Raw genomic sequence first — 26,353 nt, forward strand, 5'->3', positions numbered from 1 at the left:
CCGACAATCGACAGTTGCTCCAATTTTCTTCCTCGTGTCTACTATTTGCGTCTTTGCGCCAATTTCCCGACGAAAATACCATATTCTCGATTCGAATCGACTTCTCATCGATTTTTTAGAGTTTCAGTTCTTTTTCCAATTACGATAACGTGTCGCTGTACCAATCGTGCAGCGTGTATCGGCAATCGGACAGCGATTGTTTTGCGAACAGATTCGGGCGGCTATCTTCTCACGGTCCTTGGCCGAATGTAATTGAATCGATTCTTGGTTAGTCTGACGGCGATTCGAAGGATTTAGGGGAGATTCAGGCTAACGATTTGCCGATACGTTACGCGTGCGGCGATAATGGCTGATGCGGATCGATCCAACTGACCAATGATTTACCGTTAATGGTTCTGTACCGTGTATTGGGATCTCGAGTTTGCGGACTGATCGATGATGTTTCGTTAAATTTGCATCGACGGTTTAGCCGCACAGGGGTTGCAGATGTCGCGGTTTATCTGGCTGTACCCTTTAACGTTTCCAACTTCCGCCTCCATCTTTCTTCCTTGTCTCTTTTGTTTCCTGCGATCAAGTTGAATGTTATTACTGTGCAATTATTAATATCCATACAAGTACCGTTTATATGAACATCGTTAATATGGTAATAGCGATAAACAATTTACGAAGCTCGTATAATAAGAATGCACTGGTCCTGCGTACCACGTATGATTTTCGTTCATAGTACAATAGAAATTCACGACCAGATAACTAGATTTAATGGACAGGAATTCATTGAATCGGCTATTAATTAAGATTTCATTTGACTAAACGAAATTGTGTTGTATTCAAGCAACGTAGAATCGTTCAGCGAATAATTACGTATACGCGTTAATGTACATACAAGAAGATCTCTTCGTACAGGTTTTTAACCAAATCCATTATAAGGTTCGCCAATAAACAGCAAACAAAAGACACATTAAATCTGTATATGGCCATTATATAGATGTAGAACTATATCGTTTATAGATCCACGTTATTTCCCTCGGAGAACGTCAGATCGACGAGAAAAGCGTTCTTCTTTTAGACCGATCTGGGCGTTCGTCTGGCGAAGTAACACGGCTGGAGCTTTTAACCGTCGTAAATGACGGCCCAAGTGAACGTTTAAGTCGTTTCGCGGGGATGCATCGAGGCGTCTCGTTCCCAGTGCCTTCGTGGAAAATCGTCGACCTAAAAGAAGTCACGCTTTGCACGACGAATTACAGCGAATTCATCGGCGTCCGTTTTGTTTCTAATTTCGTTCGACGGCGATCGTATCGATCTGCCAGCCGTGTTTAAAGGGGAACTAAAGCCTAATAGAGAAGAGCACCGGTCAGTGCGAAATGACCGTGCTTAAACGGTTCTAAACGATAAATCTTACACCCTTTTTGCCCGCCAACTGTAATCCTACAGTTAGCTTCACATATGTTACCCGCTTACGCAAACATCCCGGCAGAGCTTAAAGCCTGTTTGTGCAGTCAGGAAGTTGCTTCGCCCGTACATAAAATTCCATCGCTCCTCGGCCTACGAAATATTCTCTTTCTCATCCCTCTCTCCCTCTCTCTTTTCATTCTCGGCCCTGCACGCGATTGTTAAAAATATTTTATCTTTTACATGCTCTTTTTATCTATTGTAGTATTTAGTCTTTCTATTATTCTTGTGTCTGTTCATCACTTACTTATTTGCACTAACCGTGCTAGCGCTAACCTTGGCTCAGTATTGCGTAAAGAATTACGTCAAAGTTTGATTATTCTCGGAGCAGAATATCGATGTCGGTGGAGTCAGAGGATAAACAGTGGATCGGTAATTTCATTTACGAAGCCACAAGTTCTTATCTACGGTATCAATAACGAAATGTTTTATGGTCTGCACTTAGCTTCCAGAAACGTCGATCTTGTAAAATTGTAATGGTTCGCGAAACGATTACACAACTATCGACCAACTAACGAGCAAATCGATGGAACGGCATTAACCATGGCCTTTCGCCGGATAAAATTTCTTACTGCGCGAAACGATAGTTGGAACCGAGAGGTTAGATGTGGAGGCTGGAAAACCGGAGGTAGGTTAATTAACTGGAGGAGAGCTATTACAGTAATTTATCGGGGTAGTACACGGGAGCACGGATGTAGAAAGGAGGACGGGCTACTTAGTGTGCGGAGTCTGAAACGAAGCAATCCGCAATGGGCATGGTAGGCCGGCTAAATCCACGAACAATGGTGAAACTCGGCGAAAGAGGGCGACGCGCAAACGGCGATTGTGGTGGTTGTGGCGGTGGCGAGAGAAAAGAGCCCGGAGAAGGTGTTGAGGGGGCGGTTGCCGGTCGGATATCCGGACTACGTATATAAAAATCAATGGTAGATCTTTCCTGCGGTACTCGTTATTGCACCAGGCAGCCTTACCTGGAGTATCATCGTCGGATTCAAAGCTGCCGGGGCTTCGTCCCGTCGGGGAGTTTCTTCTATTCCGTAGAATTGGGGTAGAATGAAAGAGGGTTACGACGCGCGGGGAGAATACAAAGGGAGCGGGAACTGGAAGATGAAAAACACCAGTCGGAGAAACGTTGCTCCGATTGTTTGGGTCACGTTACGAAAGAGACGATAGCGGCTAAGGAAAGGTGTCACGACAGGTCTCGATCCTTGATCGCGTTCCATTTTAATTTCTTTCCGTTTAGTAACTGTGCGATGCTTCCAACGACAATGGGATTAACTTTATGAGAGCAGTTAAAGACAACGTAGCAAGTTAGGGTTGTTCGAGTCACGCAAGGTTCAACGTTTTGAAATTCCATTTTGAACTTTGCACAGAATAATCGAACCTCTTAATAATAATCTTTGTCGAAGGAAGAAACGAGAAAACGAGGGAATATCGTGTATTTTCGGTGCAGTATGATATTTCGATGAACTTTCTAAGATATACGCGTCTCTCTGCAACGGACGATCTTCCGGTCGTACGACGTCGTTCGTACCTGCCTTGTCGGAATTTCATTGCACGTTTTGTCATCGACTGTGCGGTACATTTTTGCCAGGAGGATGTAAGACTTAAACTCGAGCCCCTCTCGTCCTCTTTTTGCAAGCTGACACGTTCGAGTTTTTGTCCTTGAAGCTGACAGTCCAGAATGATGTCGGCAGACATCCTCCGTCGTCGGAGGATAAAACGACTCCTCGCTCGTGTGTGTCAGTTGATAGCTAAAGCGAAAGTAGCTTAGTCCGGAACGAGACTTTTCCTGCTAGAACGATGTCAGAGACAAATAGCACCGGATGCGCTCTTCTCTTTCTGTGTCGTCTGCTCTTTGCCACGTGGGCCTCGTCCACGCAGCTACGTTACAGCGTCGTTTCTGTAAATTTGCGAACCCTTCTCCGTTCTTCTTCCATCGCAGGAATTTAATTTACAGCTTTTCCATACGTTCTAACTCGACGACGTTCTTTTCGTTTCAGAAATTTATCCATTTCCTAACGAGAATCGTTTGTCCGTAGACAAGTCGTGCTGCCAACGATCGTTAAAAGCAGGCGATACGTCGAACCGTCTCCTGAAATATTTTTATCCGAAGGGGAGAAGACGAAAAAAAGTAGACGATAAAAATAATACCTTGTGATCTTGGAGCAGAAGTAATCATGGTGGGCGAGATTGCACGTGTCACACGAGATGGACGTACTCTGGTTTTCATAGGGCACAGGAAGCCAAGTAACTTTACGAGTTCGGGATTCGATTTTTCGATCTCTTCGGGGGTTGTTACGCATGCGATACGAGCCGCGTGGGATTATTTTACCGCAGGCCACAAGGGGGTCGTAGGAATCGTGCTGTAAAATCCCTCGCATTCTTGTCTTTCACATTCGTCTGGTACACGTGGTTCGCTACTCGCGCGCTGTTGACACTGAAGCTTCACACGTGTACACGGAGGGAAAGTTGGTTCGTTCGTACGTGTACAACCCTCGCGCTCTGAAGACACGTCGCCGACCCTTACCACTTTCTCACGTAATCCGGAACTCGTGTAATTTAGGTTCGAATCCGGTTCCATTGAAATCTTGTTTTGTACGGCGATTATGTCTTCGTGAAAATTTCAAATTAGCCAGTCGAACGGGCGATTCGAAAATTTCTCTTTATCCATCGTGTAGCATTCTAGAGTTTTAACATTCTCGAGAGTGTCACGATTAAAAAATTTTGATCCTAGGATATACTAGCTTTACCTAAACTCTGCCTTTTCTTATTTTTATGGTCACGGCAGAGAAAATAAAGTTGATCTTGTGATGATATAGTTGATGATATCCCTCTTATTGCTGTAAAAAGATTGCTGGGATTAAATTATCGGCTGCCGGACGAAAAAGTTGCGTTACTTCGAGGGAAAATTCTGGAGTAACACGAAGCGACGCGTGTTCGACTGCGCGAAGCGTTCGAGATACGGGGCAGGATAGGTGTTCATAAATAAAGCACGGCGATTCTACGCGCGTCTCGTCCCGTCTCGTCTTGTGGATTTCCTGAAATATGCATTTTAGGCTTTTGTACGGGTCCACGGCAGCTGCTTTTACCTTGTGGAGATACTTCTCTTTATACAGGGGCCCAGCCCAGTCTTTAATAGCGGGTTTCACGGTGCTGTGCATCGCGTTGCTTGCAAAGGAGCGTGTCGGGTGAATGAAGGAAAAGAGTAAAGCGGCATCGTGAAAAAGGAAACAGGAAGAAGAAAAAAAGAACTCGCATAAATTTGTTCATCCGGCACATGCTTTTACCAGCATTCGAAGATCCAGCCAGTTTCCTTATGACTGAACTTTCTCGGGATTTTATTCTCTCGGTTCGCCACGCCTCGCACGAACCTTCTTCTTCATCCGGAATGCGCCGAACGTGTTTCCTCGAATCGTTTTGCTTCAACTAGAATCACTTACGCTCTTCTTGTTCTCTCGCTTTTCAGCTTACCGTGTTTCGTGTTTTACAAGACGAGACTGTCAAGACGGAAGCGTCGAACCGGCAACAGAGGATACAAAAAAAGTATCGATCGAAGGAACGATTTTCTTGACTCGGTGAATCGATCTCGACGACAATTAAGCGCAATTAATGGATCCTGCTGGTTGACGAATAAGTCAGCTGTCGGAACTCGATGTTTTAAGTGTTGGCAGTGACAGCTAATCGATTTTCCTGGCACAAAGCTGGATGATCGGTCTTCGTGGTTCGTTTGATGTTCGTGGTTAAACGAGTTAATGGCTTTGCAAGTCACCGATCCATTTTTTCGTTCGTCCGCCGTTCATTCAAACTGCATGTGTCTGCTGTACCGCCCGACGCTCGTCCATGTGGTACAAGGATTTGTAAGGGAAATGTCCGTGATCGTTTTTCCCCTCCTTGTCGTGCAAAATCAAAGAAACTCGCGTTCGTTCGAAATGAAATTTCACGATTTTTAACTGCAAATGCAGCTTATCGATAGAATAAATCTCTAGAACCTTCTACTAGTCCTCAGGTACGTAAAATGAGAGAAGTTTTAGCTCTTCGTTGTTCTTTAAACACGACTGTATATTCGTTTGTACGGCTTCGAACGAAAAGGCATCTGGTTGAAAGTAGGAATTCTTTGTATTTACATTGATAATATCGTGCGCGTGTTCTCCGCTGGATACACGGGCACATAGGGACAGTGGGGGGAGGCGTCGCGGTGCGAGGCAGAGATCTGAAATCGTCGAAGAGAAGAGAGAAATGCACGGGAATACGACGTAGCGGCCGTCAAGCAAACAGGTATGCTTCAGAATCAATATTTGCTCGATACACGACGGTACTCTACTCTGAATGCATCCCTCGTCACACAGGCATGCACGAACACACGTTGCCTGTTACTCTCTGTCCGCCTCTCGCCACTCTTATGTGACACGACAGCCAGTGGTTGCCACGTTTCGCTACGACTCGGTACGGGAACGTCGGCAACGCTAGTTTTCGCCCCAAAAGTTTGATTTCGCGTGCATTCGATTATCCTCGCTCGGTGAATATCCTGTGAAATCGTGTTTCCTTTTGTTCGTTCCTTTTGTCTCGAGGTAACGGTCGTAATTAGAGTTTCCTGCTGCGCTTTGTCTCGAGCTAATTTTCTTCAGCAACGTTTCTTTCTCGACGAATCACCTACGATTAATTCGATTATACCGTGAACTTATTCTTCGCGTTTCCTTCGCTGAGACGTTTTTCGCGTAGCTCGCTGATAAATTTCTTCTCCAGCTTTGTCTCTCGATTCTGTCCACGATATTAGGACCAGCCGGAATATCGCCAAGGCGTCGCACGAGTAAATTGCGTTCACACCCAGTTTCCAGCGCCGCCCTGTTTCTTTAGCTGTCCCTTGTTCCGCTGTTAGGACCGAGGTCGTTAAAAGTTTTTTTCAAATTAAATTGGGTTCAAATCGACGATACCATTTCGTTCGGCCGTTTCTCCCTTAAACACCGTCGGTTTTTATCGTCTCGATAACGAGACGGGGTCGACAGGGGATGAAACTGCTTTTAATAGGTGTCCAAAAAGAAAAAAGAAAAAGAGAAAAATAAAAGTTTCTCAGTTCGAAAAATTTTACGATCGTGTAATCGATTCTTCTTCTTCGTTTCGGAGATTAGCGAATTTGTAATCGACTTTGAATTTCATTCCATTCTCCTTACTAATTAGATTTCACGCGAAGTAAATCTCGTAGAGTGGCGTTGATCAGCTTGAGTCGATAATTTCTTGTTCTTTTTCCAAGACGATCGCACGTACTGCCGCAGATTCTATCACTTGGGCGAATCAACGCGCTGCGGATCAGCTTAATTGCACACCTGGAGTTTCCACAGCGTATGCTATACGAGGCATGTACGTACACGCGTGAGCGGAAATTGCTGTTGGCGGCTGGGAATGCCTAAATGTCGATAATCACTTCAACGACAATATTCCGGACTCGACGCCATTGCGTATTATTTGCTTGTGTACTAAACGCGCCCAACCCTTTTCCCGCCCCTTTCCTCGCCCCTATTTCGCGCTCCTGCGATACAAAGCATTAATATTTGAACACGTGCACATAGTGGATCGTCGTCGTTTACGAGTATTATTAGATCGACAGCCTTCGACCGCTAGTATCGCGAGGTTTCCTTATCTGCCACTCTTCCCGGATGATTTTCCAAGCTTTACGTACAGTTTATCCGACGTAATCGCTTCGAATAATTTCTATTTGCCTTTACCGATGTAACTAAATGGAGTCGTTTGGAGAGCGACACTAATTACAGAATCGTTTCGTTCAAGAATTAATTGTCGTTCAAAGAGTCAATGGAAGAAGTAGCAGAGTCTTTCTTTCTCGATATTATTTTCAAACACGTGCCAACAATAATTTCACCGTAAAGGAGTCTGTTATTATTTTATGCACAATGTAGAAAAATATTTATTATTGAAAATAATACGGAAGAATGGAAAATACGTACACTTTTCAGAGATTCTGGCTCTCTATTGATTATAATATCGTAGAATAAAGGATGATTAATTATCTCGAACGTCGTTCTTAAAAATACAATTATAATAAAACAAATGTACAATTTTCTCGTCCGTTTTACGTCGAGATTTTATTGCCAGCAACGTAGAAATCGTGCTTGTAACCGATCCTTGTTAGCAGAAAATTGGCGAGTGAATTTAATGAATTTTTTAGCACTCTGCGATTTAACACGGCGTGTTATTACGGACGAACGTCTGCAACGAACCGAGGCAACGCGTTCACCGAACTTTTATCGCGTTTTCGAATAATCGTACATCGGATAACCGAGAAATCCTAATGAATCGGTGTTTTATCAGAGTTCGTTCGCAATTATTGAACTTCGATACCGTTCTTTCTTTATATCTCTTAACGTTACTTTGAGGAAAGTACGCATCGTTGCGTATCTCGTTCGTCATCGTTCGGATTATCATCGGTTTTTTAATGCGGACTCTCGCGTTTTCGGCGTTGGAAATCGGTACAAAGGCACGTAAACGCGAAGGAGGAACGTACATAGGAATTTTTTCCCGAGTTGAAAGCTTTCGAGGTTCGCATTCAGCGCATTTTTCTCTACATTACGGCGCATATTCGTACCAAGGGAATATAAGAAAATCTCGTTTCTCAGAACTCGGTACTTAGAAGAACAGTACACCTTCGTGGTTCCATGAAATTTATTTCATGAGACAGATGACGTAGTGAACATTTTTACATAATCAGTCATTTGCTGGTGGGAGTACGAAGAATATGGTAAAAGAAGCAAGCAAAGAGAAAAAACGAGGAGAATACGGGAGAAGGAGCGCGCGTACAGGTCCGGGATTTGTCAGAGCTACTGCCGCGGATCACCGAGGGAAAATATATCGTCATAGCCAGAACGTTATTGATCTCGACACACACGATAAAGCAGTAACGAGACCCGTAAACTAAAAGCACCACCTGGCCACCTGACATTTTACGAGAGAATACCGAGTTCTTTAGCGTCGAACTTGCAAGGGATGTCATTTCAAATTTGCGTGCTTCGCCACGGTGATGGAATCGAGTAATGTCTGCGTAGGTACGGTTTCATCTCCTTAAAGTGGCGCGGCTCTATATTAAAGTCGTCCTTCTCTCGGGACCGGTGTCGAACTGGATTCGGAGAATTTCATTCAATTATCCACGATGTGACGAACGTCCGCGAGCTGCAAGTGAGAAATTTAATAGTTTCAATCACACGGTATTACGTGTAACGAATTATTTAACAAGATTCGATAATCTTTTAACTACTTAGTTTGAAATCTAGAAATTATTCCCACTATGAAGAGAAGTTGTCGTCCATGACGGATCTAGAGATGAATCGCTTTATCCCCCTTTGTTCTCATCGTTATTCCTTCGGCTCGTTCTTCGTCACCCGACAGGATAAAATCAGGCGCCATAGACGTCATGCGTGAAACGAGAGTGAGAGAGAGAGAGAGAGAAAGAGAGAGAGAGAGAAGAGGGGATGGGAAGAGAGGAAACGTGGAAACGGTATTTTTAATGAGAATCGCGAGGATGTGCACGGATAGTATCTTCGTCCAGGTAACGTCTGCTGTCGAAAGATGGAGCGAAGGGGAATCCTTCAGTCGAGGAGTGAACACTCGAGCCCCGACTATACGGTTAATTATTTACTGGAGTGGCGAGGGTGAGTTCCCTTTTACGGTGTGTTTGAGCTTGCCGTGTCATTGCGAGTGTGCGTGTCACGCGTATGTGTGCGTGCATCGACTTGACGAGGACCCGGCGACGTCTCCGTTGGTTCCGAACTTTCTAAATAAAAGCCAAAATCGTAAACTTCGCCATTTACGTGGCTCGTTAAATGTCGCACGACCACGCCGGGATTATCGTTCGAACTTCTTCCCACTCTACGTTCGTTTGCCGGTTTTACGACTAAGTAAGCAGTAGGGTCTGGTAACTTTCGAGATTAAGCGGACTGACGACCGTGGGAGGAGCGTAAGAATGATCGAAACAAAGCGTTCGCGAGGAGAAAAACAAGAAATTGAACTTAACCGTGAAGACGATTGTTGCCGAGTTACGGAGAATGAACTAAGATTTAAGCCCTGTTTTAGTTCCGTTAAGCTTCCGCCAACGCCAACACCAACGCTTCTCCGGAAAGCTTCGAAAATTCTTGTTACCGAAGTTGTAGGAAAAAGGTTTGCTATAACAAGCTGATTGTCGCTATGGAGTATCCGAAATATTTTAAAGCTTTCTCTCGACGCTTTTAACAATCGCTTGCTCTGCGACGTGTTCCCATTAATTTGCATACTTGATTGAAAAAAACCATCGATTTTGCGTACGTTGCGTGATATTTTACAAGTTTACACTAGGGTGTGTTGCACGGTCGGCAGCTTTTAGCAAAACTTTTAAATACTTGATCTTCAAACAACATCGAACAACCTCGAATAATCTCGAGTGATCCTCGAGGGACATTAAACGCGACTCGAGAGTTTTTCAATAACTTTCCAACAATTCTTCCGGATAATTTTCGTGCCTGGTCCACGACTATACCAAATATTTTAGCAACGTTCTTCTACTCGTTTCGATACATCCACTCGCAAATGTAATTTATCCTCTCGATATTCGCCGACTTCCCGTAGATCTTTTGGAGGCAATAATGGACAAACTTCTCTCACGAAGAGGTCGAGATCCTCGGAAACAGCTTCTAGTGCCGGCAGCGTGCAATACAACAGATTCTTCGATGGTGTCGGTGTTGGCCAACAGCCAAAAAATCAGTGGAGTGCATTCGAACGAGGTGGTAGAAACGGAAAGGGAGAGAGAGAGAGAGAGAGAAAGAGAGAGCGAGAGAGACAAATCGAAGTTGAAACGTATAGCGAACGTGAACGAGAAACAGAGGAAGAGGAAGAGAGATGGTATGCGGCATAGCATCCGCACGGAACATATGCATAACTATCGTGCGTCGTTCGCTGCCGTATCGACGACACACGCATTCCTGAATTATGCATACGCCGTCAACCGAGCCTCGTGTTTGCACACCGCACGGTGAACGTAGTCGTGCGCGTGTGCGTGCCTGTGTTCATGGCAGAGAACGCGTTACCGATGATCGTGTCCGCGTCAAATCCCCTGTTCTATTACGAAGGCTGTTTAAGACGACTGCATAGCACGAGCTATTCGAGGTCTCGAGGCACCAACGTCATCCTAGAATTACGTACGCCGCTCTGTGTTCGCGTATAACCAAGGTATAAGCACAGGTACCAGCCTGCACAGACCGGTCATTTTTTTGTTTAAACGCCACGCCGTATCACGAATACATCGAGGATGTTCCCTCTGATTTTTCTCTCTTCAAATTTTTCCTATTTTTACAGATTTTGTTCACTCTACACGCTTCATTTCCCTACCTTCCCCTCTTTTTCTCTATTTTACCTGTTTTAACAAAGGAAAAAAATTTGTGGCTGACCAAAATACATCGTGTATTATATTTTACGTGGCACGGTCGAAATTTTCGTCGTCTTGTTTGCCGAAGCAAGTCTCGTAAACACGTTGATCAACCTGAGTCGAGAATTTCTTTTATTTTCTATGATTTTTTCTTTCTCGACGATTCGTTTGCCTAGCTTGCTCTTTCTCCTCCTTTCTCTTTTCTTTTTTGGTCACTTTCATAAGGAGAAAAAAGTTCGCTATTGGCCAGAATACATCGTGTATTATATTTTACGTAGCACGGCCCAAGCTTTCGTCCTCTTGTTCTCCCTCTTTCCATCTCCTTCTATGCGTCAGCCGAGGAAAGATGGCCCCTCGTTCCGTCTAATTTATTCGTTTCATAAGCGGTGCGCTCAAAAAATAGGTGTCAAAGAGATACGTTGATAAATATCTTATGAATATGTTAATTCCGACGGTCGCCACGATGAAAAATGAGGAAACTCCTTTGCACTCCGTAATCTTCCGTACAAAAGGAGCACCATGCTCGCCGTACTACTTCCTTAAGCATATGATTTATATTCTTTGTCGACGAGCGAGACGAAGGAGCACCCGTTCGCGCCTTTTATTCGTACACCGGCCCGGAACGTTTTTCATCTGCTTTTATCGCACATAGAACATGCCGTGAGATGCGTTCCAGACCGCGAAAGCGTTCTCCTACTGCGTTGCGGTTCTTGATAGACCTTTTAGCGCGAGAACGTGCAAACGAACGTGGAGCATTGGAACGTGCAGAAATTTCATAAGAGTGAAGTTTCTTCGACATCGAAACGTTATATTTTTCTTACGTCATTTACCTACGCCATTGCTGGTCATTCAAACGCGCTTTATTCTAGAACAGAGACCCTTAAATTCATTCCCTTGCCTCATAATACCGTGTCACACTCGATGAAAGCAAATTACATTTGTAACAAAGTTTGGTATGTCGATCGAAGATTATGTTACATTAGAATTACGTATATTTTGATGTTAGTCTGACACGATGCTGTAGGAGTGAACAGCTAACTTAATAATAGATAAACTTAAATAGTTTGCAAAGAAATCGTAAGGCGCAAGAGGTTAAGTCGATGTCGTAAAAATTAGCGGACTTTAACAGAAATCAACTTTCCCACAAACTGTAATTGCAGTCGCGAAGAACGAAGAGAACGAGGTGTTAACGGAAACGCGAACGTATTCAATTTCGAAGGTCTGAACTGGAGCGCGATGCACCGGTTCTCGATTCTCTTTCATTTCGTTTCTTTTTTTTTTCATTTTTCGACTTATCGTAATCTTTCGCTCCTCCATAGCTCTTCGTCAAACTTTTTACGCCGCTTCGAGGACGGCGGGATTTATTAAATCTCGGTAATTTCGACCTACAGGTGCCATCCTTCGCGTTAAAAGTTGCGACTATGTCGCCGTCGTTCGAGAGGAGCTGCTTCGCCGCCGATAAACTTTCCTCGACGGGGCTCCGCAATATTTAAATATGTCCCGTAATTTTGCAATCTTTGCTCCGGCATTTCCGTCACGTCTTGCCGCGAAAGTAATTTTTCTCCCGCGCCTCTTCTCTCTTCTTCTGGTCGAACCGTCCTCGTTGTCTTCGTGCCCTTCACCGAACGTAGTATCCGAAAGAATGAGACGGGAGTGTCTTACGCTGATAAACAGAAATTCTTGTTCGAGAACAGCGTAATAAAAGCAATCCTATTATCCTAATACGATAAGGTCTAATGGAGCTTGGTCGAGACTTGTCTCTTCTGATTTCTTCTGAAAAAATAATTTATCTCTCGTAATAGCTTTTCTTTCCGAAGATTCTCGCAAAAAATTTCCACGAATAAATTTCTGGTTTATAAATGGTAGCCGCATGAAGGATTAACGTATCGTTGTATTCGTACCAATGAATTGGGTCCATGTATTTTCAATTTCCTATCATCTAGCAGTACTTTCGTACGACTAGACAAATTTGATATCTGCTACGAAAATGAAATACAGAACTTGATAAAGAAATACTACCTTGAAAGATACAGGTATATGCCGATACTTCTCACGGTATGTACGCTGCATATAATTTGTTCTTTGTAATGGCTCTTCTTCTCAATTCTTCTTACTGAAATATTACACTCGTGGATCGCTGATACTCTATCGTTGTTCTGTACTTTATACTTGAATTTGAAACGAAGGATCACGACGCATAGGATCGTAACGCGTGTGCAAGGAGCATCGAGAGAAGGCTGATCGAGAGAATTTATTTTCAATCGAGCCCGGGGAAGAGTACGAATGGCTCTTGCCGACCGATCGAAAACCGAACCTAGCGCTCTATCACTTTTATTTTTCTCTATCCCCCACCGGGTTCGTCGGTGGAATCGCTTCCGCGAAAGAGAAGATTAATTTCTCGCGGTAAGAGAGCAGCCCTGAATTCTCGGCCGGGGGCGAGAAGGGCGGAACAATTGCCTTGGCAAAGACGAGAGATTCAATTACATCGAAAACGTGGGGCAAAAGGGCCGCTCGCTCTGCGTGAAGCCAGATTAATTCGTCCTTTGCCATGATGGTTCCACGGGGAGAAAAGCGTCGGTCCATTTTCTTTCCTTTTTTTCTTCTCTTCCCCTTCATTTCCTTTTCTTTCTCACCTCTATTTTTTCTTCTCTTTTTTTTTCTATCGCTTTGCTTTGCGATAGAACGTTTAAGAGGTATCGTTCGAGCGAGAAACTGCATGCGTCGTCCGTTTAAATTAGCCTCTGTTACGCTCGCTGGCAACGTTACCCTCTACACCACGCGGGTGTTCTTTCAAGTTTTTACAGCGAAAGCACGTTGTTTGATTTAAAAGGAAAGAAGAGAGATACGCGTTGCTGCCAATTAGCTTCTCGCTCAATTACTATTAATTCTATAGCCCGTAAATGCGATTTAGGCAACGTTTTGTGCAATGACATTAATCTTTCTTCCACCTGCACCAACGAAGAAAGGTGTGTGTAACCTCGGCTAACCCGAGCGGTAGCTGGCTTAGTTCTAGTACAGCGTATTTATACACATGCTCGTGTCACTGCCTCACAGCGACTGTATCATCTCGACACTTGCTTTTCTCTTACTGTATATTAGCTTCTCGTAAAAGGGTTGCTTCCCCGTGTGCTTATTAAATTGAATTAAATTAACTTAAATTAAATTACATTAACCAGTAGAAAAATTCTTGAACCGCCAGATCCACGTGAAATTTTACTTAAAAGTGGCTACGTAAAAGTTTGCTACGAGGGATATTCATAACGAAAACATCGTAGTAACAAAACTCATTTGTTACACGACACCTTAATACCGAAACTCTCTAGTTTACGCAAGGTAAAGTCGGGTGAAGGTAATAATGTGCCGAATATGTTGCCGTTAGGACACGCGAAGAGGGTAGTAAAGTACTGGTAAATATTTAACAGGTATACAGTTGGAACCCAAATTAAAATCGAAATAATGGAACAAGTACGACTAATAGCCTCTTGTACCAACATGCGCGTGCCTCTAGTCGTTATATTTATTTTCTTTTTGGATCTCTTTCTGTGTTTATGCGATAAATTTTTCATTAAATCGGTTACCCGCGTTCTCACTCGGTTCCATAAAGTTAAACGCTAAACCGTTGAAAAAAATATAACGAGCCACTTAGTCTCGTTTTTCTCCTTATGAATTTTTCAATCCCGTTTAACCGTCGATTTCAGCGTTAATATCTTTTTCCAATTTTCACCGTGTTTTTTTCGATTCTTTATTTTGCTCGATTCAAAGTTTACACATTTTGCACGTTTAGACGAACCGACAGACAGGCGTGCGCTCTCTCACGCACGTAAACGCGCGATGATAATCTATATTTTATACCGGTGGAGGAGTAGAGGCAGAACGAGCTCGTCGTAACGGGAATCCGTCGGAAGATTTACTCGACGTTACGAGAGAGTTTTACTGAAAATCACGGGAAACGAGGGCAAGCATTAACGGCAAGCCGAAGTTTTAAGCTTCCGTGAAGTTGGTATTCTTGGTAGGAAGCGTGCGGACGCTTTATTTTAATTCACGGTCCGGCCACAGTTTCTAGCTACGGCTGCTTGTTGTTGCGGACACGCGGAGAAGAGCTTTCGCCTCTCGGTTTATCCACGGAAATCTTTTAATCCTGTCCTGCCTGTCCTCGTTCGTCATGATTTTATCGATTCATTTACATTCGCATCGTCGACGGATATCTATTTGTTTTATTGACGGCGATTTGTCTGGCTGAACGGTTACGGGCCACGGCAATGCATCGCGCTTTTCAGCGCGGTACGATTTACGAGCTTTGTTCGACGTTCACGACGCACAATACGCGTCTAGCTAATTACTTTGATTCGTTAATGGTCATACAATAGCCAGGGTTGAACCGTTCGTCGATGCGTGTATCACTTTTCAACCGGTGGTGGTGCATAAAATCGGACTACGTTCTCGTTGTTGGTTCTCTTCCGATCGATCACCTCGTGATTTATCGTTCGTTGTTCGTCATTGAAAAATTCGAATAAATATCTGGAACGTTTTAACGGAAGCGATCTGCGTCTCGCGCGATTAGTTGTTGGCCGAATTTCGATATACGTTTCTTGTCCCGTGTTGGCTTCATCAGGATGATGTCCGACGTATAAACCTTCTCTGCCGATTAAAATACAGACTTCATAACGGCGTGACAGGTGTTGCCTCGCCACGCCACGCGAATTCGTCGTGATTTATCGTTGTAAAATATTTTGAAAATTTTTTCCCGCCGCTATTTTTTCACCGGTCCGTTCTCTGTGAAATACACGGATCGACTCTATCGCCGACGCTGGGAATTAAACGCGTTAATTTTTAGACGGCAACGACGCGTTCCCGCCGCTGAGCCTTCATTCGATTTTCCGCTTGGTTTTCTTCGCCGCTTAATAGCGACTCAAACGCGAACACCGGATACGCTGGCTGCCTCGAAATAGCTTCGACTTCTTTTTTTCTTTCCAATTCTTTCGCTCCCTCTATCGTTCAAACTCTTTCCTCTTTACAATCACGTACGATAATTAACACATTTGTACTTTCATTCTTCGAATTTCATTACGATCCCGTTCTCTCCCTCGTCCTTTCCTCCTTTCGCATTTACGCTTCTTTGGCCTTCATATATGTTACGTTTAATCAATTTTCTCCCCTACAGCAAACACGATATCGTTCGTACACCTTTGTGTTTATTACGACTATGGTGATGTAAGAAAACAGCACAAATAATGGCAAGTTCCAAGATAGAAGAAAAAACAGCGTTTTTAGCCATTTTTCTTTGTTCTTCGATTTATAGAGTACATCAGTATGGCTTCTGAGCAATCGAAATCTTATATCCACGTGTTCTTATAACAAGAATTATATTTTGTAATTGTAGCTTACAATAATAATAATTGTAACTTACCTCTCTGGTTGTATAACGCTGTATACCTGAAAAATAAAATATTCCCCAACTACGATATGGCGACTAAAACCGAATATGAAAGTCTTTGGAAGCAAACAAACAGCTGGGGCGCGCGTTGAATACGAGGGTTGTCGCGTTTAGCGAAACGGAAGTCGAGATTGTCGAACGATTGGGTTCCCGTTTGCGGAGCACGATGGTCGAGCTGGCCATTGGTGGAAGAGTGTCGGTCGATGGCGTCGCGCAATCTATCACTCTCATTCATCGACTATCGCCATTTTCTCCAACTATTCTTTACCTTGCTTATCCTGGGAAACCTCGTGACTCTCTGTCTCTGTGTTCTCGTCAAGGTTCGTTCCTCTGGTTCCCGGGCTCTGCTGTCGCATCACTTATCCCCCATTGGTGGACAGATGGATAGACGAACGGACGGTCGAGTTAAGCTCGCGGCTCGGTTTTTCCTATTTTTCACCAGAAAGCGAGCTTCAAGTACTTTGGTCGCTTTCTCCGGTCGATTCTTCCGGCTGGGCCTCCTCGACGGAATAAGACTACTGCCAGCGAGAATTGATGTTTCTCGCTGCAAATTCGTCCTATTTTTCACCATGTACCACCCCACGGCACTTATCCCGGCGGACCTAGCAGCCGCTAACAAGGGATTTCTGCCTCTCTTTTCCTACCTTTCTCTCTCGCCTTTTACCTTTCCCGATTCTTTCTCTCGTCTCTGTTTTTCGTGTTTGTTCAGCCACCGAGCTACAGTTCGTCTTCTCCACGGTGCTCCTCGTACGCGCGGATAAATCGCGCGTCGCACCAGTCTTTCTGTTGTTACAAATAGCGTCCAGAGGATGGCGTCGAACGCTGTCCAGATCGTTCTCTTTAGTTTCGAAACGTTGTCGTCTGCGTTCGATCATTTCATGTTTGCGTAATAGGATGGAAAATTCGAGGAACGTAAGTTTGAATTAACGTAAATGTCGGAAGAAGCGCGTGATATCACGATGGTAATTTTTTGACAACGAGATAATCGAGGAGATTGGAAGAACGTTTCCTTGTTGCGTGGTTTACTCGATCGTATGTACGAAATCACGTAGTTGGTCGGAAGTTGCGGTTGTATCTATGAGCATACGGCGCCGCATCCACGCAGGAAGATGGATTTTTTTGTGCGACAGCCACTCGGTTAGGTGCGACGCGGCAGTCGACGCTTCTTGTTAGCTTTGATAAAGAGCTGACGTGTTTTCAAAGACCACCGTTGGCCAGGCGTCTGATTCCCGTTGACGGTACACCAGTTGGAAAAGTTCCACCCTTGTCGCCGTTGTTACGAGAGAGCAATAACTCCCTGTTGGCAGCTGCTGCGGCGACAAGTGTTACGAATGTCCTCTTCAGAAAGACACCCTCGCTTTCAGTAGCGTTTCGTGGACCAGTCCCTCGCGTTACAGATTCCGAATTAAAGGGGAAGGGCGTGTGGTCTCGTAACGAATATCGTATGTAAAATATTCCATCTTGTCTCGTGTTTTGACAAGATACGATTACTACACGACGTTCCCTAATTGGATAGATCGGATAGAAATCGGCTCGAACTACTTGAGATTCCACAACCCCAAACTATTCCCGATTCGCAAGACTAACGCCAGTCAAACAGATCCCTCGCATGACAAATGTTCCCCATGGGGGTGGTATTTGATTTATTCTATCGAAGAGCGTAACACACGCTCCGCACGTACGTACACACGACATTTCTCGCGCAAGCGAATTTTTTTCCGCTTCATTTCGCGCAGAGGAAAAAATATCATCTTGCGATACGAGTCACGTATGAGTGTACGCGTCAGCCGCTAAAGCCCCTAAAGAACAAAAGGCGAGGAGAATTTTAAACGGCGTTCGCGCGTTCCGTTTCTTTCTGGTGTAGCGGGATTTCCTTCTCGATTAGCATAATCTAACGGGACTACGGGCCGTGTAGGGATGGAAACGAGAGGTGGTGCGCAGACTTTACGCGAGCATCGTTATTATGTATTTAGCGTGTAACTCAAGTAGCGCGACTAGTTCAACGACTATCCAACTTCGGAATGCGAAAAGGACTTAGTGGTACGAACTTATGACGCAAGTTCGAGGTATACTTGGAGGTATACTTGGAGGTTTGTACACGGCGAGTCTCTCTCTTCTGTCTTGCTGGCGCTTCGCAGGAAGTTCGTCTCTCGTCCAAGGGCGGAGAGAAAGCGCGGGGTACAGGTGCACGCACGCAAATACGGACGTGCAGTGCATCATGGAGTTTCCGCGTTACCCCATAAATCGCACGACATTGGTCCGTCGTTAATTTCGCTGTTTAACCTCCGCGTCAGGAATAACTATGTCTGACACCTACGTACGAGCGAGTTGTTGCTCGAGTCTACGATGTTTTAATCGCAATTTGACGCTTTTTACCAGACGAATTTATTAATCAATCGGATGCATTCGAACGAGTAACGACGCAGAATACGTACGATTATGCGGAGTGGTCCAGTGCTGTTACCGAGCTGGGTATACCGTGGAAAGATATCGAGAGAATATATATGGTAATAGGAAATTTAACGTTCGGATTATAAATTTATGACGCGCGTTAACCTCTAACTGCAGATTCCAAAATCGTCGATATTGCTGCATTCGGATTTCGTGTTTCTGCAATTGCTAGAAGCATGCAAGATGTTCTCAATAAAACGGACTATTATTGACTTTTGTCGAGACAGAACAACGACATACATCTATTTTTCGTATTATGTTATTTTTGTTCTAATCGGTCGAGATTTCTAAAATCCTGGGTATAAAGTAGATTTCGTTCGTCTGTTTCTTCAATTATTCGTTAATCTTCATCCTTTTTATCAAAGTTTTTATCAAAGAGCTTGGGAATATCCGCGGCAGGCGTTGCAAAAGTTTTCGTAAACTGAAATAAATTATCGGCAAATATTTGACTCTCGGCCAGGAATTCGAGGTGGTAAGACGAATTCGATCTTCGTTTCAGCGAAAAATTAAAAAAGGAGAAGGGACGGAGTCTCGGGGTGAGGATTTTGTTTCGCGATTAACCTGTTGGCAATACCGCGAGGAACGGACGTCGCTCTTTGGTCGCTTAAACGAAAGAAAGTAACGTTTTGACGAATACATTAAGATACCGTCGCTTGAGAAATATTTCTTCGTCCGTGAAAGTTCTATGGCTCATGAGTAATTACGCGAGCAAACGAGTTTCTGTCGTTCGTCTCGACCCTTAAGCTTCCCTCCATCTTCTCCGGCTTCTGTTGCCGACTGCAGGCAAGAACGTAACGAAATTCAGCAATAAAACTTGCCCTCTCCCTCGGTTGTTAAGATAATGTCATGGGACTGTCGGGTAATACGAGAGCCCGGCGAATAAAAATATAACGGCTTTTGCAAAAGTGGATTCCGACCAACTCCGGTGCGTAATTTACGATCTCCAGAGGCATATTTTCGCGTATCAGTCGCGTTCGAGATCCTCTGCAAAAGCCTTAAACGTTTTGATATCTACCGTAATCGAGAACAGAAAAGTCGTATCTTTCTCGTACAACGAATCTTTAAGGTGATCTTTTATCTCTTGGTTATTTCAGTGTACGTTTAGAACCATGTTCACTCGATACTCGCAGGTTCTTATCAGCCTCTCTAAACCTTTTGTTCCAGCTTGCATCCGTGCGGTAATTTTTCTTTCTCGATTAAATTGCCGAATTCATTGTGTTTCTCGAGTTTAATCCTGTTACCGACTTGGAATATTTATGTGCCAATTTCGTCCTCTTTTCAACGAACAAGAAGGCTTTTAACATTTAAAGCGATAATTATTTTACGCTTACCTTGAGCGTGACATTTTTCGACGACAGAAAACGAACACCTTGTGCAACTATAATTGTCTAGTTATCTGCGTACAAAGCGAGAAACGTCATACTTAACCGAGTGCTCCTTCAAAGTATGTTGGTTGACGAAATTAATTCGGTTGAACGCGAGGCCCATCTACGAAAACCGTAGACACGGGAAAGCGATTTCTTGAAGTTTTGCGACCGAAGCGGGCGGCAATAAAGCGGTATCAGGAGGCTGGTTTGCTGCTCGATTTATTCTCATTACTCTGAGTTTAATGCCATTGCATTCCGTTCCGACCGCGACTATACGTACGTCTAAAACTGAGCGAGGAGGTGCGGCGAAATTATTAGCGAGAAAATTTCGCGGAAGATAACAAACGAAGGGAACTGCTGGCCACCATTGGAAGATTCGTCTAATTGGACCGGCTCTTGAAATGTTATTCCACTGAAAGTGGGACGCAAGCGGAACGGAAATATTTTCAACCGTTTCGATCACGAGGACAGTAATTTATGGAATTTCGAAGGAGCTTTCAAGTTGCGCGAAGCGGGCGTTGCAAATCGACCGCCACGAAAACGAATCCAACGAAAGTTTTCAATTACATTAGAGCCGAGCATATTAAACGCATCTTCGAAGAATCTTCGCTCGAGATCCTGACGCGAACTCTGTCTCCCCTTTTCTCCTCTCTCTTGCTTCCTTTCTCGCGTCTTCCCGCTAACTCGATCCGAAGTGAGTTCGGAGGGTAAACTTATAAACTATGAAAGTTACTTTCCTATTCAATGAATTGACCGTACCTTCGGTCCGGGTACGTGCTTCGAAACCGAGTTTCGTTTCGACTTCCTGCAGGCCCCGAGTTTCGCTCCCTCTTTCGTTCCTATTATCTATTGCCGCGCGTGAGAAAGAATACAATGTCGCCGGCCGACCGGAAAATTACAAGTTTTCTTACTGTGGCGCCGGTCCAGCCGAATCCAGTCTCCCGTCACGATCGACGAAATGGGTCACGATGGTTTTTAATACGTCTAGCTCCGGTATAATTCACGCGCGAGACCGGCCCCGAGTGCTACGTGGAATTCGCGTGGCGGATATCGATACTGCTTGACGAAAATATCGATTGGCCGCGAATAGCCTCAGATTAATGGTCAAAGACTTGCACAAACTTTATTACGCGATTTTATTATTACAGCCGTGCATGTAAGTGTAGCGGCACATGATTTAGAAGCAAATCGAATCATCTTGTTGTTTTATCCTGGAGTATTAAGACCGTTAGAATTCAAGTAATGTAAACGTCGGGTTAGGACAAATTCGAATTTTCCGATTCTCCCCCGACCAGTATAAATGAACAGACACGTTCGCGGACGACTAGAATATAGTACGGTATCGAGCGAGTATTCATAGAAATCAACAGCTCTAACGGGTATCTCCGCAATGCTTATATCAAGTGTATGTATGTCTATTTAATTATTCGAAATACATATAACGAGCTGTGACAGCAATAATTTGCTCTCATTATTTCGCACTATCCATAAGCGGTTAAACCTCTACATAAGTATTTCGTAGGAGTAGCGTGGGATCGAGAACTGAGTGAATTTTTATACCGCAATGTAGGAGAGTGATTTGGACAATGGACGAGCAGTCTAGATCGCATAGCGTCGGTACGACGTGGATTGGATCGCGAGATATGATTTCGAAACCAAAGCTGATTGTATTGGAATCGACGACTTCGTAGTCGTTCGGTGGGATAGTTCTTGGTGGCTCGTTTATATCGGTTTTCACTTTTCCGCGGTTTTCGATGTTGTACGTTCCTCGATGTTTTCATTCGGCCGTCCAAGAGCCTCGCTATTAATTTACAGATGATTTATTGTTTTTCGAGAAATCGTCAATTCGGTTTACTCTTGATATCGTTAATTATGATTGATTAACGATTAGGTTAATCGATATATATTGTTAATATCAAACGGTAAATTACGTAGAGAGAAAATTATCGTTTCTTAAACTTTTATATCGTATTTTATTTTGTACTTAATGGGACTTACTTAATGTACTTTTGGTTTTTCTGTTACAGAAGTGGAAAAAACTGCAGGAACTGCACCGGGGGCATCGGGTGCAACTGCAGGGGGCCCTCGGGGGTTGACACCTTCCCCTGCCCCCTCGACACCCTCGACCCCCGTTACTGCCACTAGTCCTTCGGTCTATACCACCTCGCCCTCGTCCTCGCCTTCGCCTTCTTCCTCACCCTCCGCCCTTGTAGCCGGCTTTGACAAATCGGTGCTGCAGGTAAGACTTTAATCCTAATTATTCACGTAGCAATACACATTTAGGGTGACTGATTTGATACAAAACATTCCATACCCGAAACAGCAAATATTTCACTTTTTCTCACTAGATAACCGAGAAAATTCTGTTTCCTTCGCGACGAAAAAGAATTACATGGTAGATACATGGCAAAACGTAATTTCATTTACCGAAAGACTCGTTCTTACTTCGAAGAATGCTTTGTCTTACATTTTTCTATCCTTCGTTTCGTTTTATATGAAATATATTATACGACGAACTATATAACGAAGCTCCATACACGAGAAGAAAATATATATTAGCCATATATAAGCTTCTGAGTAACAGTTTCTAGCCGACCGATGATACAGACGATAAATCGCTTCTCGGTGATAACAACTATTACGTAACGTTCTCTTTAAAACATCGAATCGTCGATAAGATTTTCATGTGCTCGTAAGCGTCCGCGATATTTATACGGCACTCGTTTAGACGTGGATCGAGGAGGGTGGAAAATTTTCGAAAATTCGCCGCGTAAAACGATAACTACCCCTTGTAAATAGCGTGGAGCAACAGGCTGTATCGCGGAACAAAGGGACACCGTCTCCTGCCCCACAGGATCGGAACGATAACGTCCAAAGAAATATGTTGCCCATTAACCTGGCTAATAATCGCCGTGAATCGATATCGTTCGCTGACCGTCGAAAGGAAAAGAATCGACCGTTCTAATTCGCGTAACGTACCAGTTTCACGTTTAATTCGATATGTTGTCGCGCGAAGCACGATCTTAACGATGGCTTGGTCGTTTTCGTTGATGACGAGTACGGAACAACTTTAGGGGTGAGTTTCCCGGTGTAACAGTGATACGACGGTGGTAAGGTTAGTTACGATAATGCCAGGAGTCGGTGTAGCCTCGGGCATCTTGGCTAATTAAAACTCATAAATTACGTGGAAAGAGAGTGATGAGAATATAGCAACGTAACGGATGGACGTGCCTGAGGGTGCGCAAGGGTACCACTTGCACAAAAACTCTAAATTTCCACGAGTTCCGTTGTCTTCCTTACGTTTCTTCCGATCTTCTTAACGATACTTTATGGAATTTAACTTTTCTTTCATTTTGGTACACCTTCTTTCCCTTTAGGTACACCGGTTTTATCTTAATTTCTACTATTTCTACCGTGCGTATGAAATATCGTTTGACCAAAGTTTGAATTTACGATTGCAAAAACTGGCATGGGAACATAAATTTATCATTTGGGAAAAGTTAAAGATTAAAAAGAGTTACATTTTTCGAGACTTGTATTATATATTATTATGTTATATCTTTTCTATTCCATTCGATTTATTCCAGATTCGCTAATTTTCATAGGTCTACTATAATGAAGCCAGTTAGCGATTAGAAAAGTGCATCGAACGTGCGTAGAAATCGTCGGGATCAAGCGATATAGAGCTTCGTAGAAATTACGTTTAAATCTTATTTGAAAAAAAGAAAAAAAGTAAAAAAATATGACGTTTCGTACTCATCAACCTAATAGAACGATTAAAGAGATGTTTCTAATGGGAACGTACGGTAATGTTGTTGGAGTTGACGCGTTTAGAGACAAACGTTATTTAAAATCGCGAATGCGGCCCTTTGGATGCGCGTTTCGCGAAGGCACACACACGGACGTTGCGGTGGAATTCGAGTCGGGCAACTAACGGTACTGGCTCGGTCGGGGACATTTAAATTCATACGCCGTGGCAACGGGCAATCTGCTCGCAGAAATAAGGGGTAACGCGCGTTCCATGCTTCTCAAAGTTGGAGGGTCAGTCTAACTGGATAGCGGAACGAGTCGCTGAAATTAATTCTCCTTTCGATATTCGTTGCTCGGACGCCGATTGATTTCCATTCGAGTGGAAACGCGTTCCGAGTAAACAAAAATCTCACGGTGTGTGATTTTAATCGTGCGTTTCGACTGCTTACCCCGAAACATCCGTGTTTTTGAATACAGATATGTACTTTTAGGAAATATTAAAAAACCTGTACCCATATGCACTCTACTGGTCAAAAGTTTAGAATCGCTGCTTTTGATAGAAAACAGGAATTTAGGAATTCTATCATCGTAGAAAATTTTAATAAAGCAAAGCATATCGTTATTCATAGCTGTAACGTTAAATTCAAATTACTAATTAATAGAAGCAGCACGAAAATATCTGAACGCTTACCGTATCAAATTTTTATAAACGTATTAATATGCCGCTCAAGTTATGAACAAAAGTCACAGTTTTAGATAGTTCAAGTGGAAAAAGCAACAGAGAATTTAGTTTGGCTGCTAGAGTGGAAAGTAGCTTTCTTCCCCAATTCCACGATCTCGAAAGAAGTAAACGACGAATTTGTCTATTTGTCTCGTGTCTCGAAGAAATCTCGCTGGTTCTCGCAGCATCAGCTACGATTATTTGTTGCGTCGAACGTTTCCACCTACGTAGTCTTACGTAGTCGGGAATAGCTGCGTCTGAAATATGCCGACAGCGAAAAATTTCGAAGGAGCACGATTCTGGCGGAATATTCTGCCACGGTCGGCATGAGTTCGGTTATCAGGGACAGGAATTAGATTTGTGTGACGCCGGTGGACAGCGCGGAGACGGCGCAGAGGAGCGCCGAACCGCTCGTGCAGCCGTATAACTCGGTCAATTTTATCGAGTTACTCTCCCGTTTCTCTGCCTTCGCGGCGCCCTGATCTTCATTCGTCCCATACTCGAATCTGGAACGTCTTATCGAAGTGGCTGCTCCGACAGGATGTCCGAAATTTCCTCGACACGACCTTCTCTTATAATCTCCATTTTCCTTCTCTTCGTTTCTTTTTCCATCGTCTTTCTTTCTTTTCTACTTCCACTTTTTTTTTTTTTTTTTTTTTTTTTAATCAGATTCCCTGTGCTGGAAAAGACCGCTCCTCTTTCAACCGAATTTCATATCTCTCCATTATGAAATTTTCGTTCGTCAGTCGCGCCACGTTGTACGATAGCCAGGTCCGTCGGCTTTATTACGTGTTTGTGCTACTGGCAGCGTTTGGATTCTATTTGTACAAAACGTATTCTTCGAGAAGTTTGCCTGTCTGCAAACAATGAAGTTGCTTCGGGCGACTTGTTAAAATATTGTTCGCCAGTTGAGTGACGGAACTACTTTTCTCACATTTTGTTTCGAGGCAATAAAGAGCGTTTCTTTTGGACAGATCTTCTATCGTGACTTTAATAACCATCCTGATCAAACAACGCGTCTGTGTAAAAGTCTCCCTTCACTTTTCACTCGTATCTTTATCGTGCCTTTTCGCAATATATTTTAACACTTTGTTTAAAGCTTGTACGATAGATTTTTCACCACGTTTGAAGAAATACTGTCTTTGAGAGACAGTATTTGACAGCCCCTGTTTATAAGGAGCGCATTAACATACTAAAACACAGGTATCGTTTCTATTTACTTCATTTTCGGCGCAATTCCTTCGCCCTTACCGTCATCCTCCCTTGTCCTTTTGTGAGGTTCCTTTGTGCAACGATCCATGTACCGATTTATCAAGCTCCTTTTAACTCGTACCGCGTGCTATATTGTTGCCGCCTGTTGAGGGTACTTTGCACGCTCGCGCATTTCTTCCTTTATCTCATGTAAATGTGTCGCGTCGCTTCGACAATTGTCATTTACGTGTTCGGGGTGTAACCTCCTAAATACGTTCGACTAACAGGAATATCTTGATACTTTGTACAACTTTTGCTTTTTTAATATTTATTATTTTCTTAGATAACTTCCTACAGATACGGATGTAAAATGTTCGTACGTGAAATAAATTTAATTCGGTAGAAACCAATTGCGTAAATTCTGTACGCGTTCTATATTTCTTCATCGATCCTGAAGTGGAAGCGAAAATCCAGGTAGGGTCGGTTAAAAGTTTAGGCTTCTCTGTGCCGTAAACTTTCTCTTCGAACACGTGAAACTTGGCATCTCCAAAAATAGCGTTCTAAATTCGAAACTCGGCGTCCTTAATGGA

At 43.6% G+C, this 26,353-nt stretch overlaps 1 protein-coding gene across 9 annotated transcripts in view; it reads left to right on the forward strand.

The window, feature by feature from the left end:
- The window catches only part of LOC100642674 (dystrophin, isoforms A/C/F/G/H), a 439,133-nt gene that overhangs the window by 53,375 nt on the left and 359,405 nt on the right, over window positions 1-26,353 (forward strand). For all 9 annotated transcript variants that reach the window (XM_048406314.1, XM_048406316.1, XM_048406313.1 and 6 more), the window contains one exon: window positions 22,129-22,340. In XM_048406314.1, coding sequence (XP_048262271.1) covers window positions 22,129-22,340 — 212 coding nt within the window. The remainder of the gene's footprint in view (window positions 1-22,128; window positions 22,341-26,353) is intronic.

Source organism: Bombus terrestris, chromosome 1 (genome assembly GCF_910591885.1).
Source record: "Bombus terrestris chromosome 1, iyBomTerr1.2, whole genome shotgun sequence".
NCBI lineage: Eukaryota > Metazoa > Arthropoda > Insecta > Hymenoptera > Apidae > Bombus > Bombus terrestris.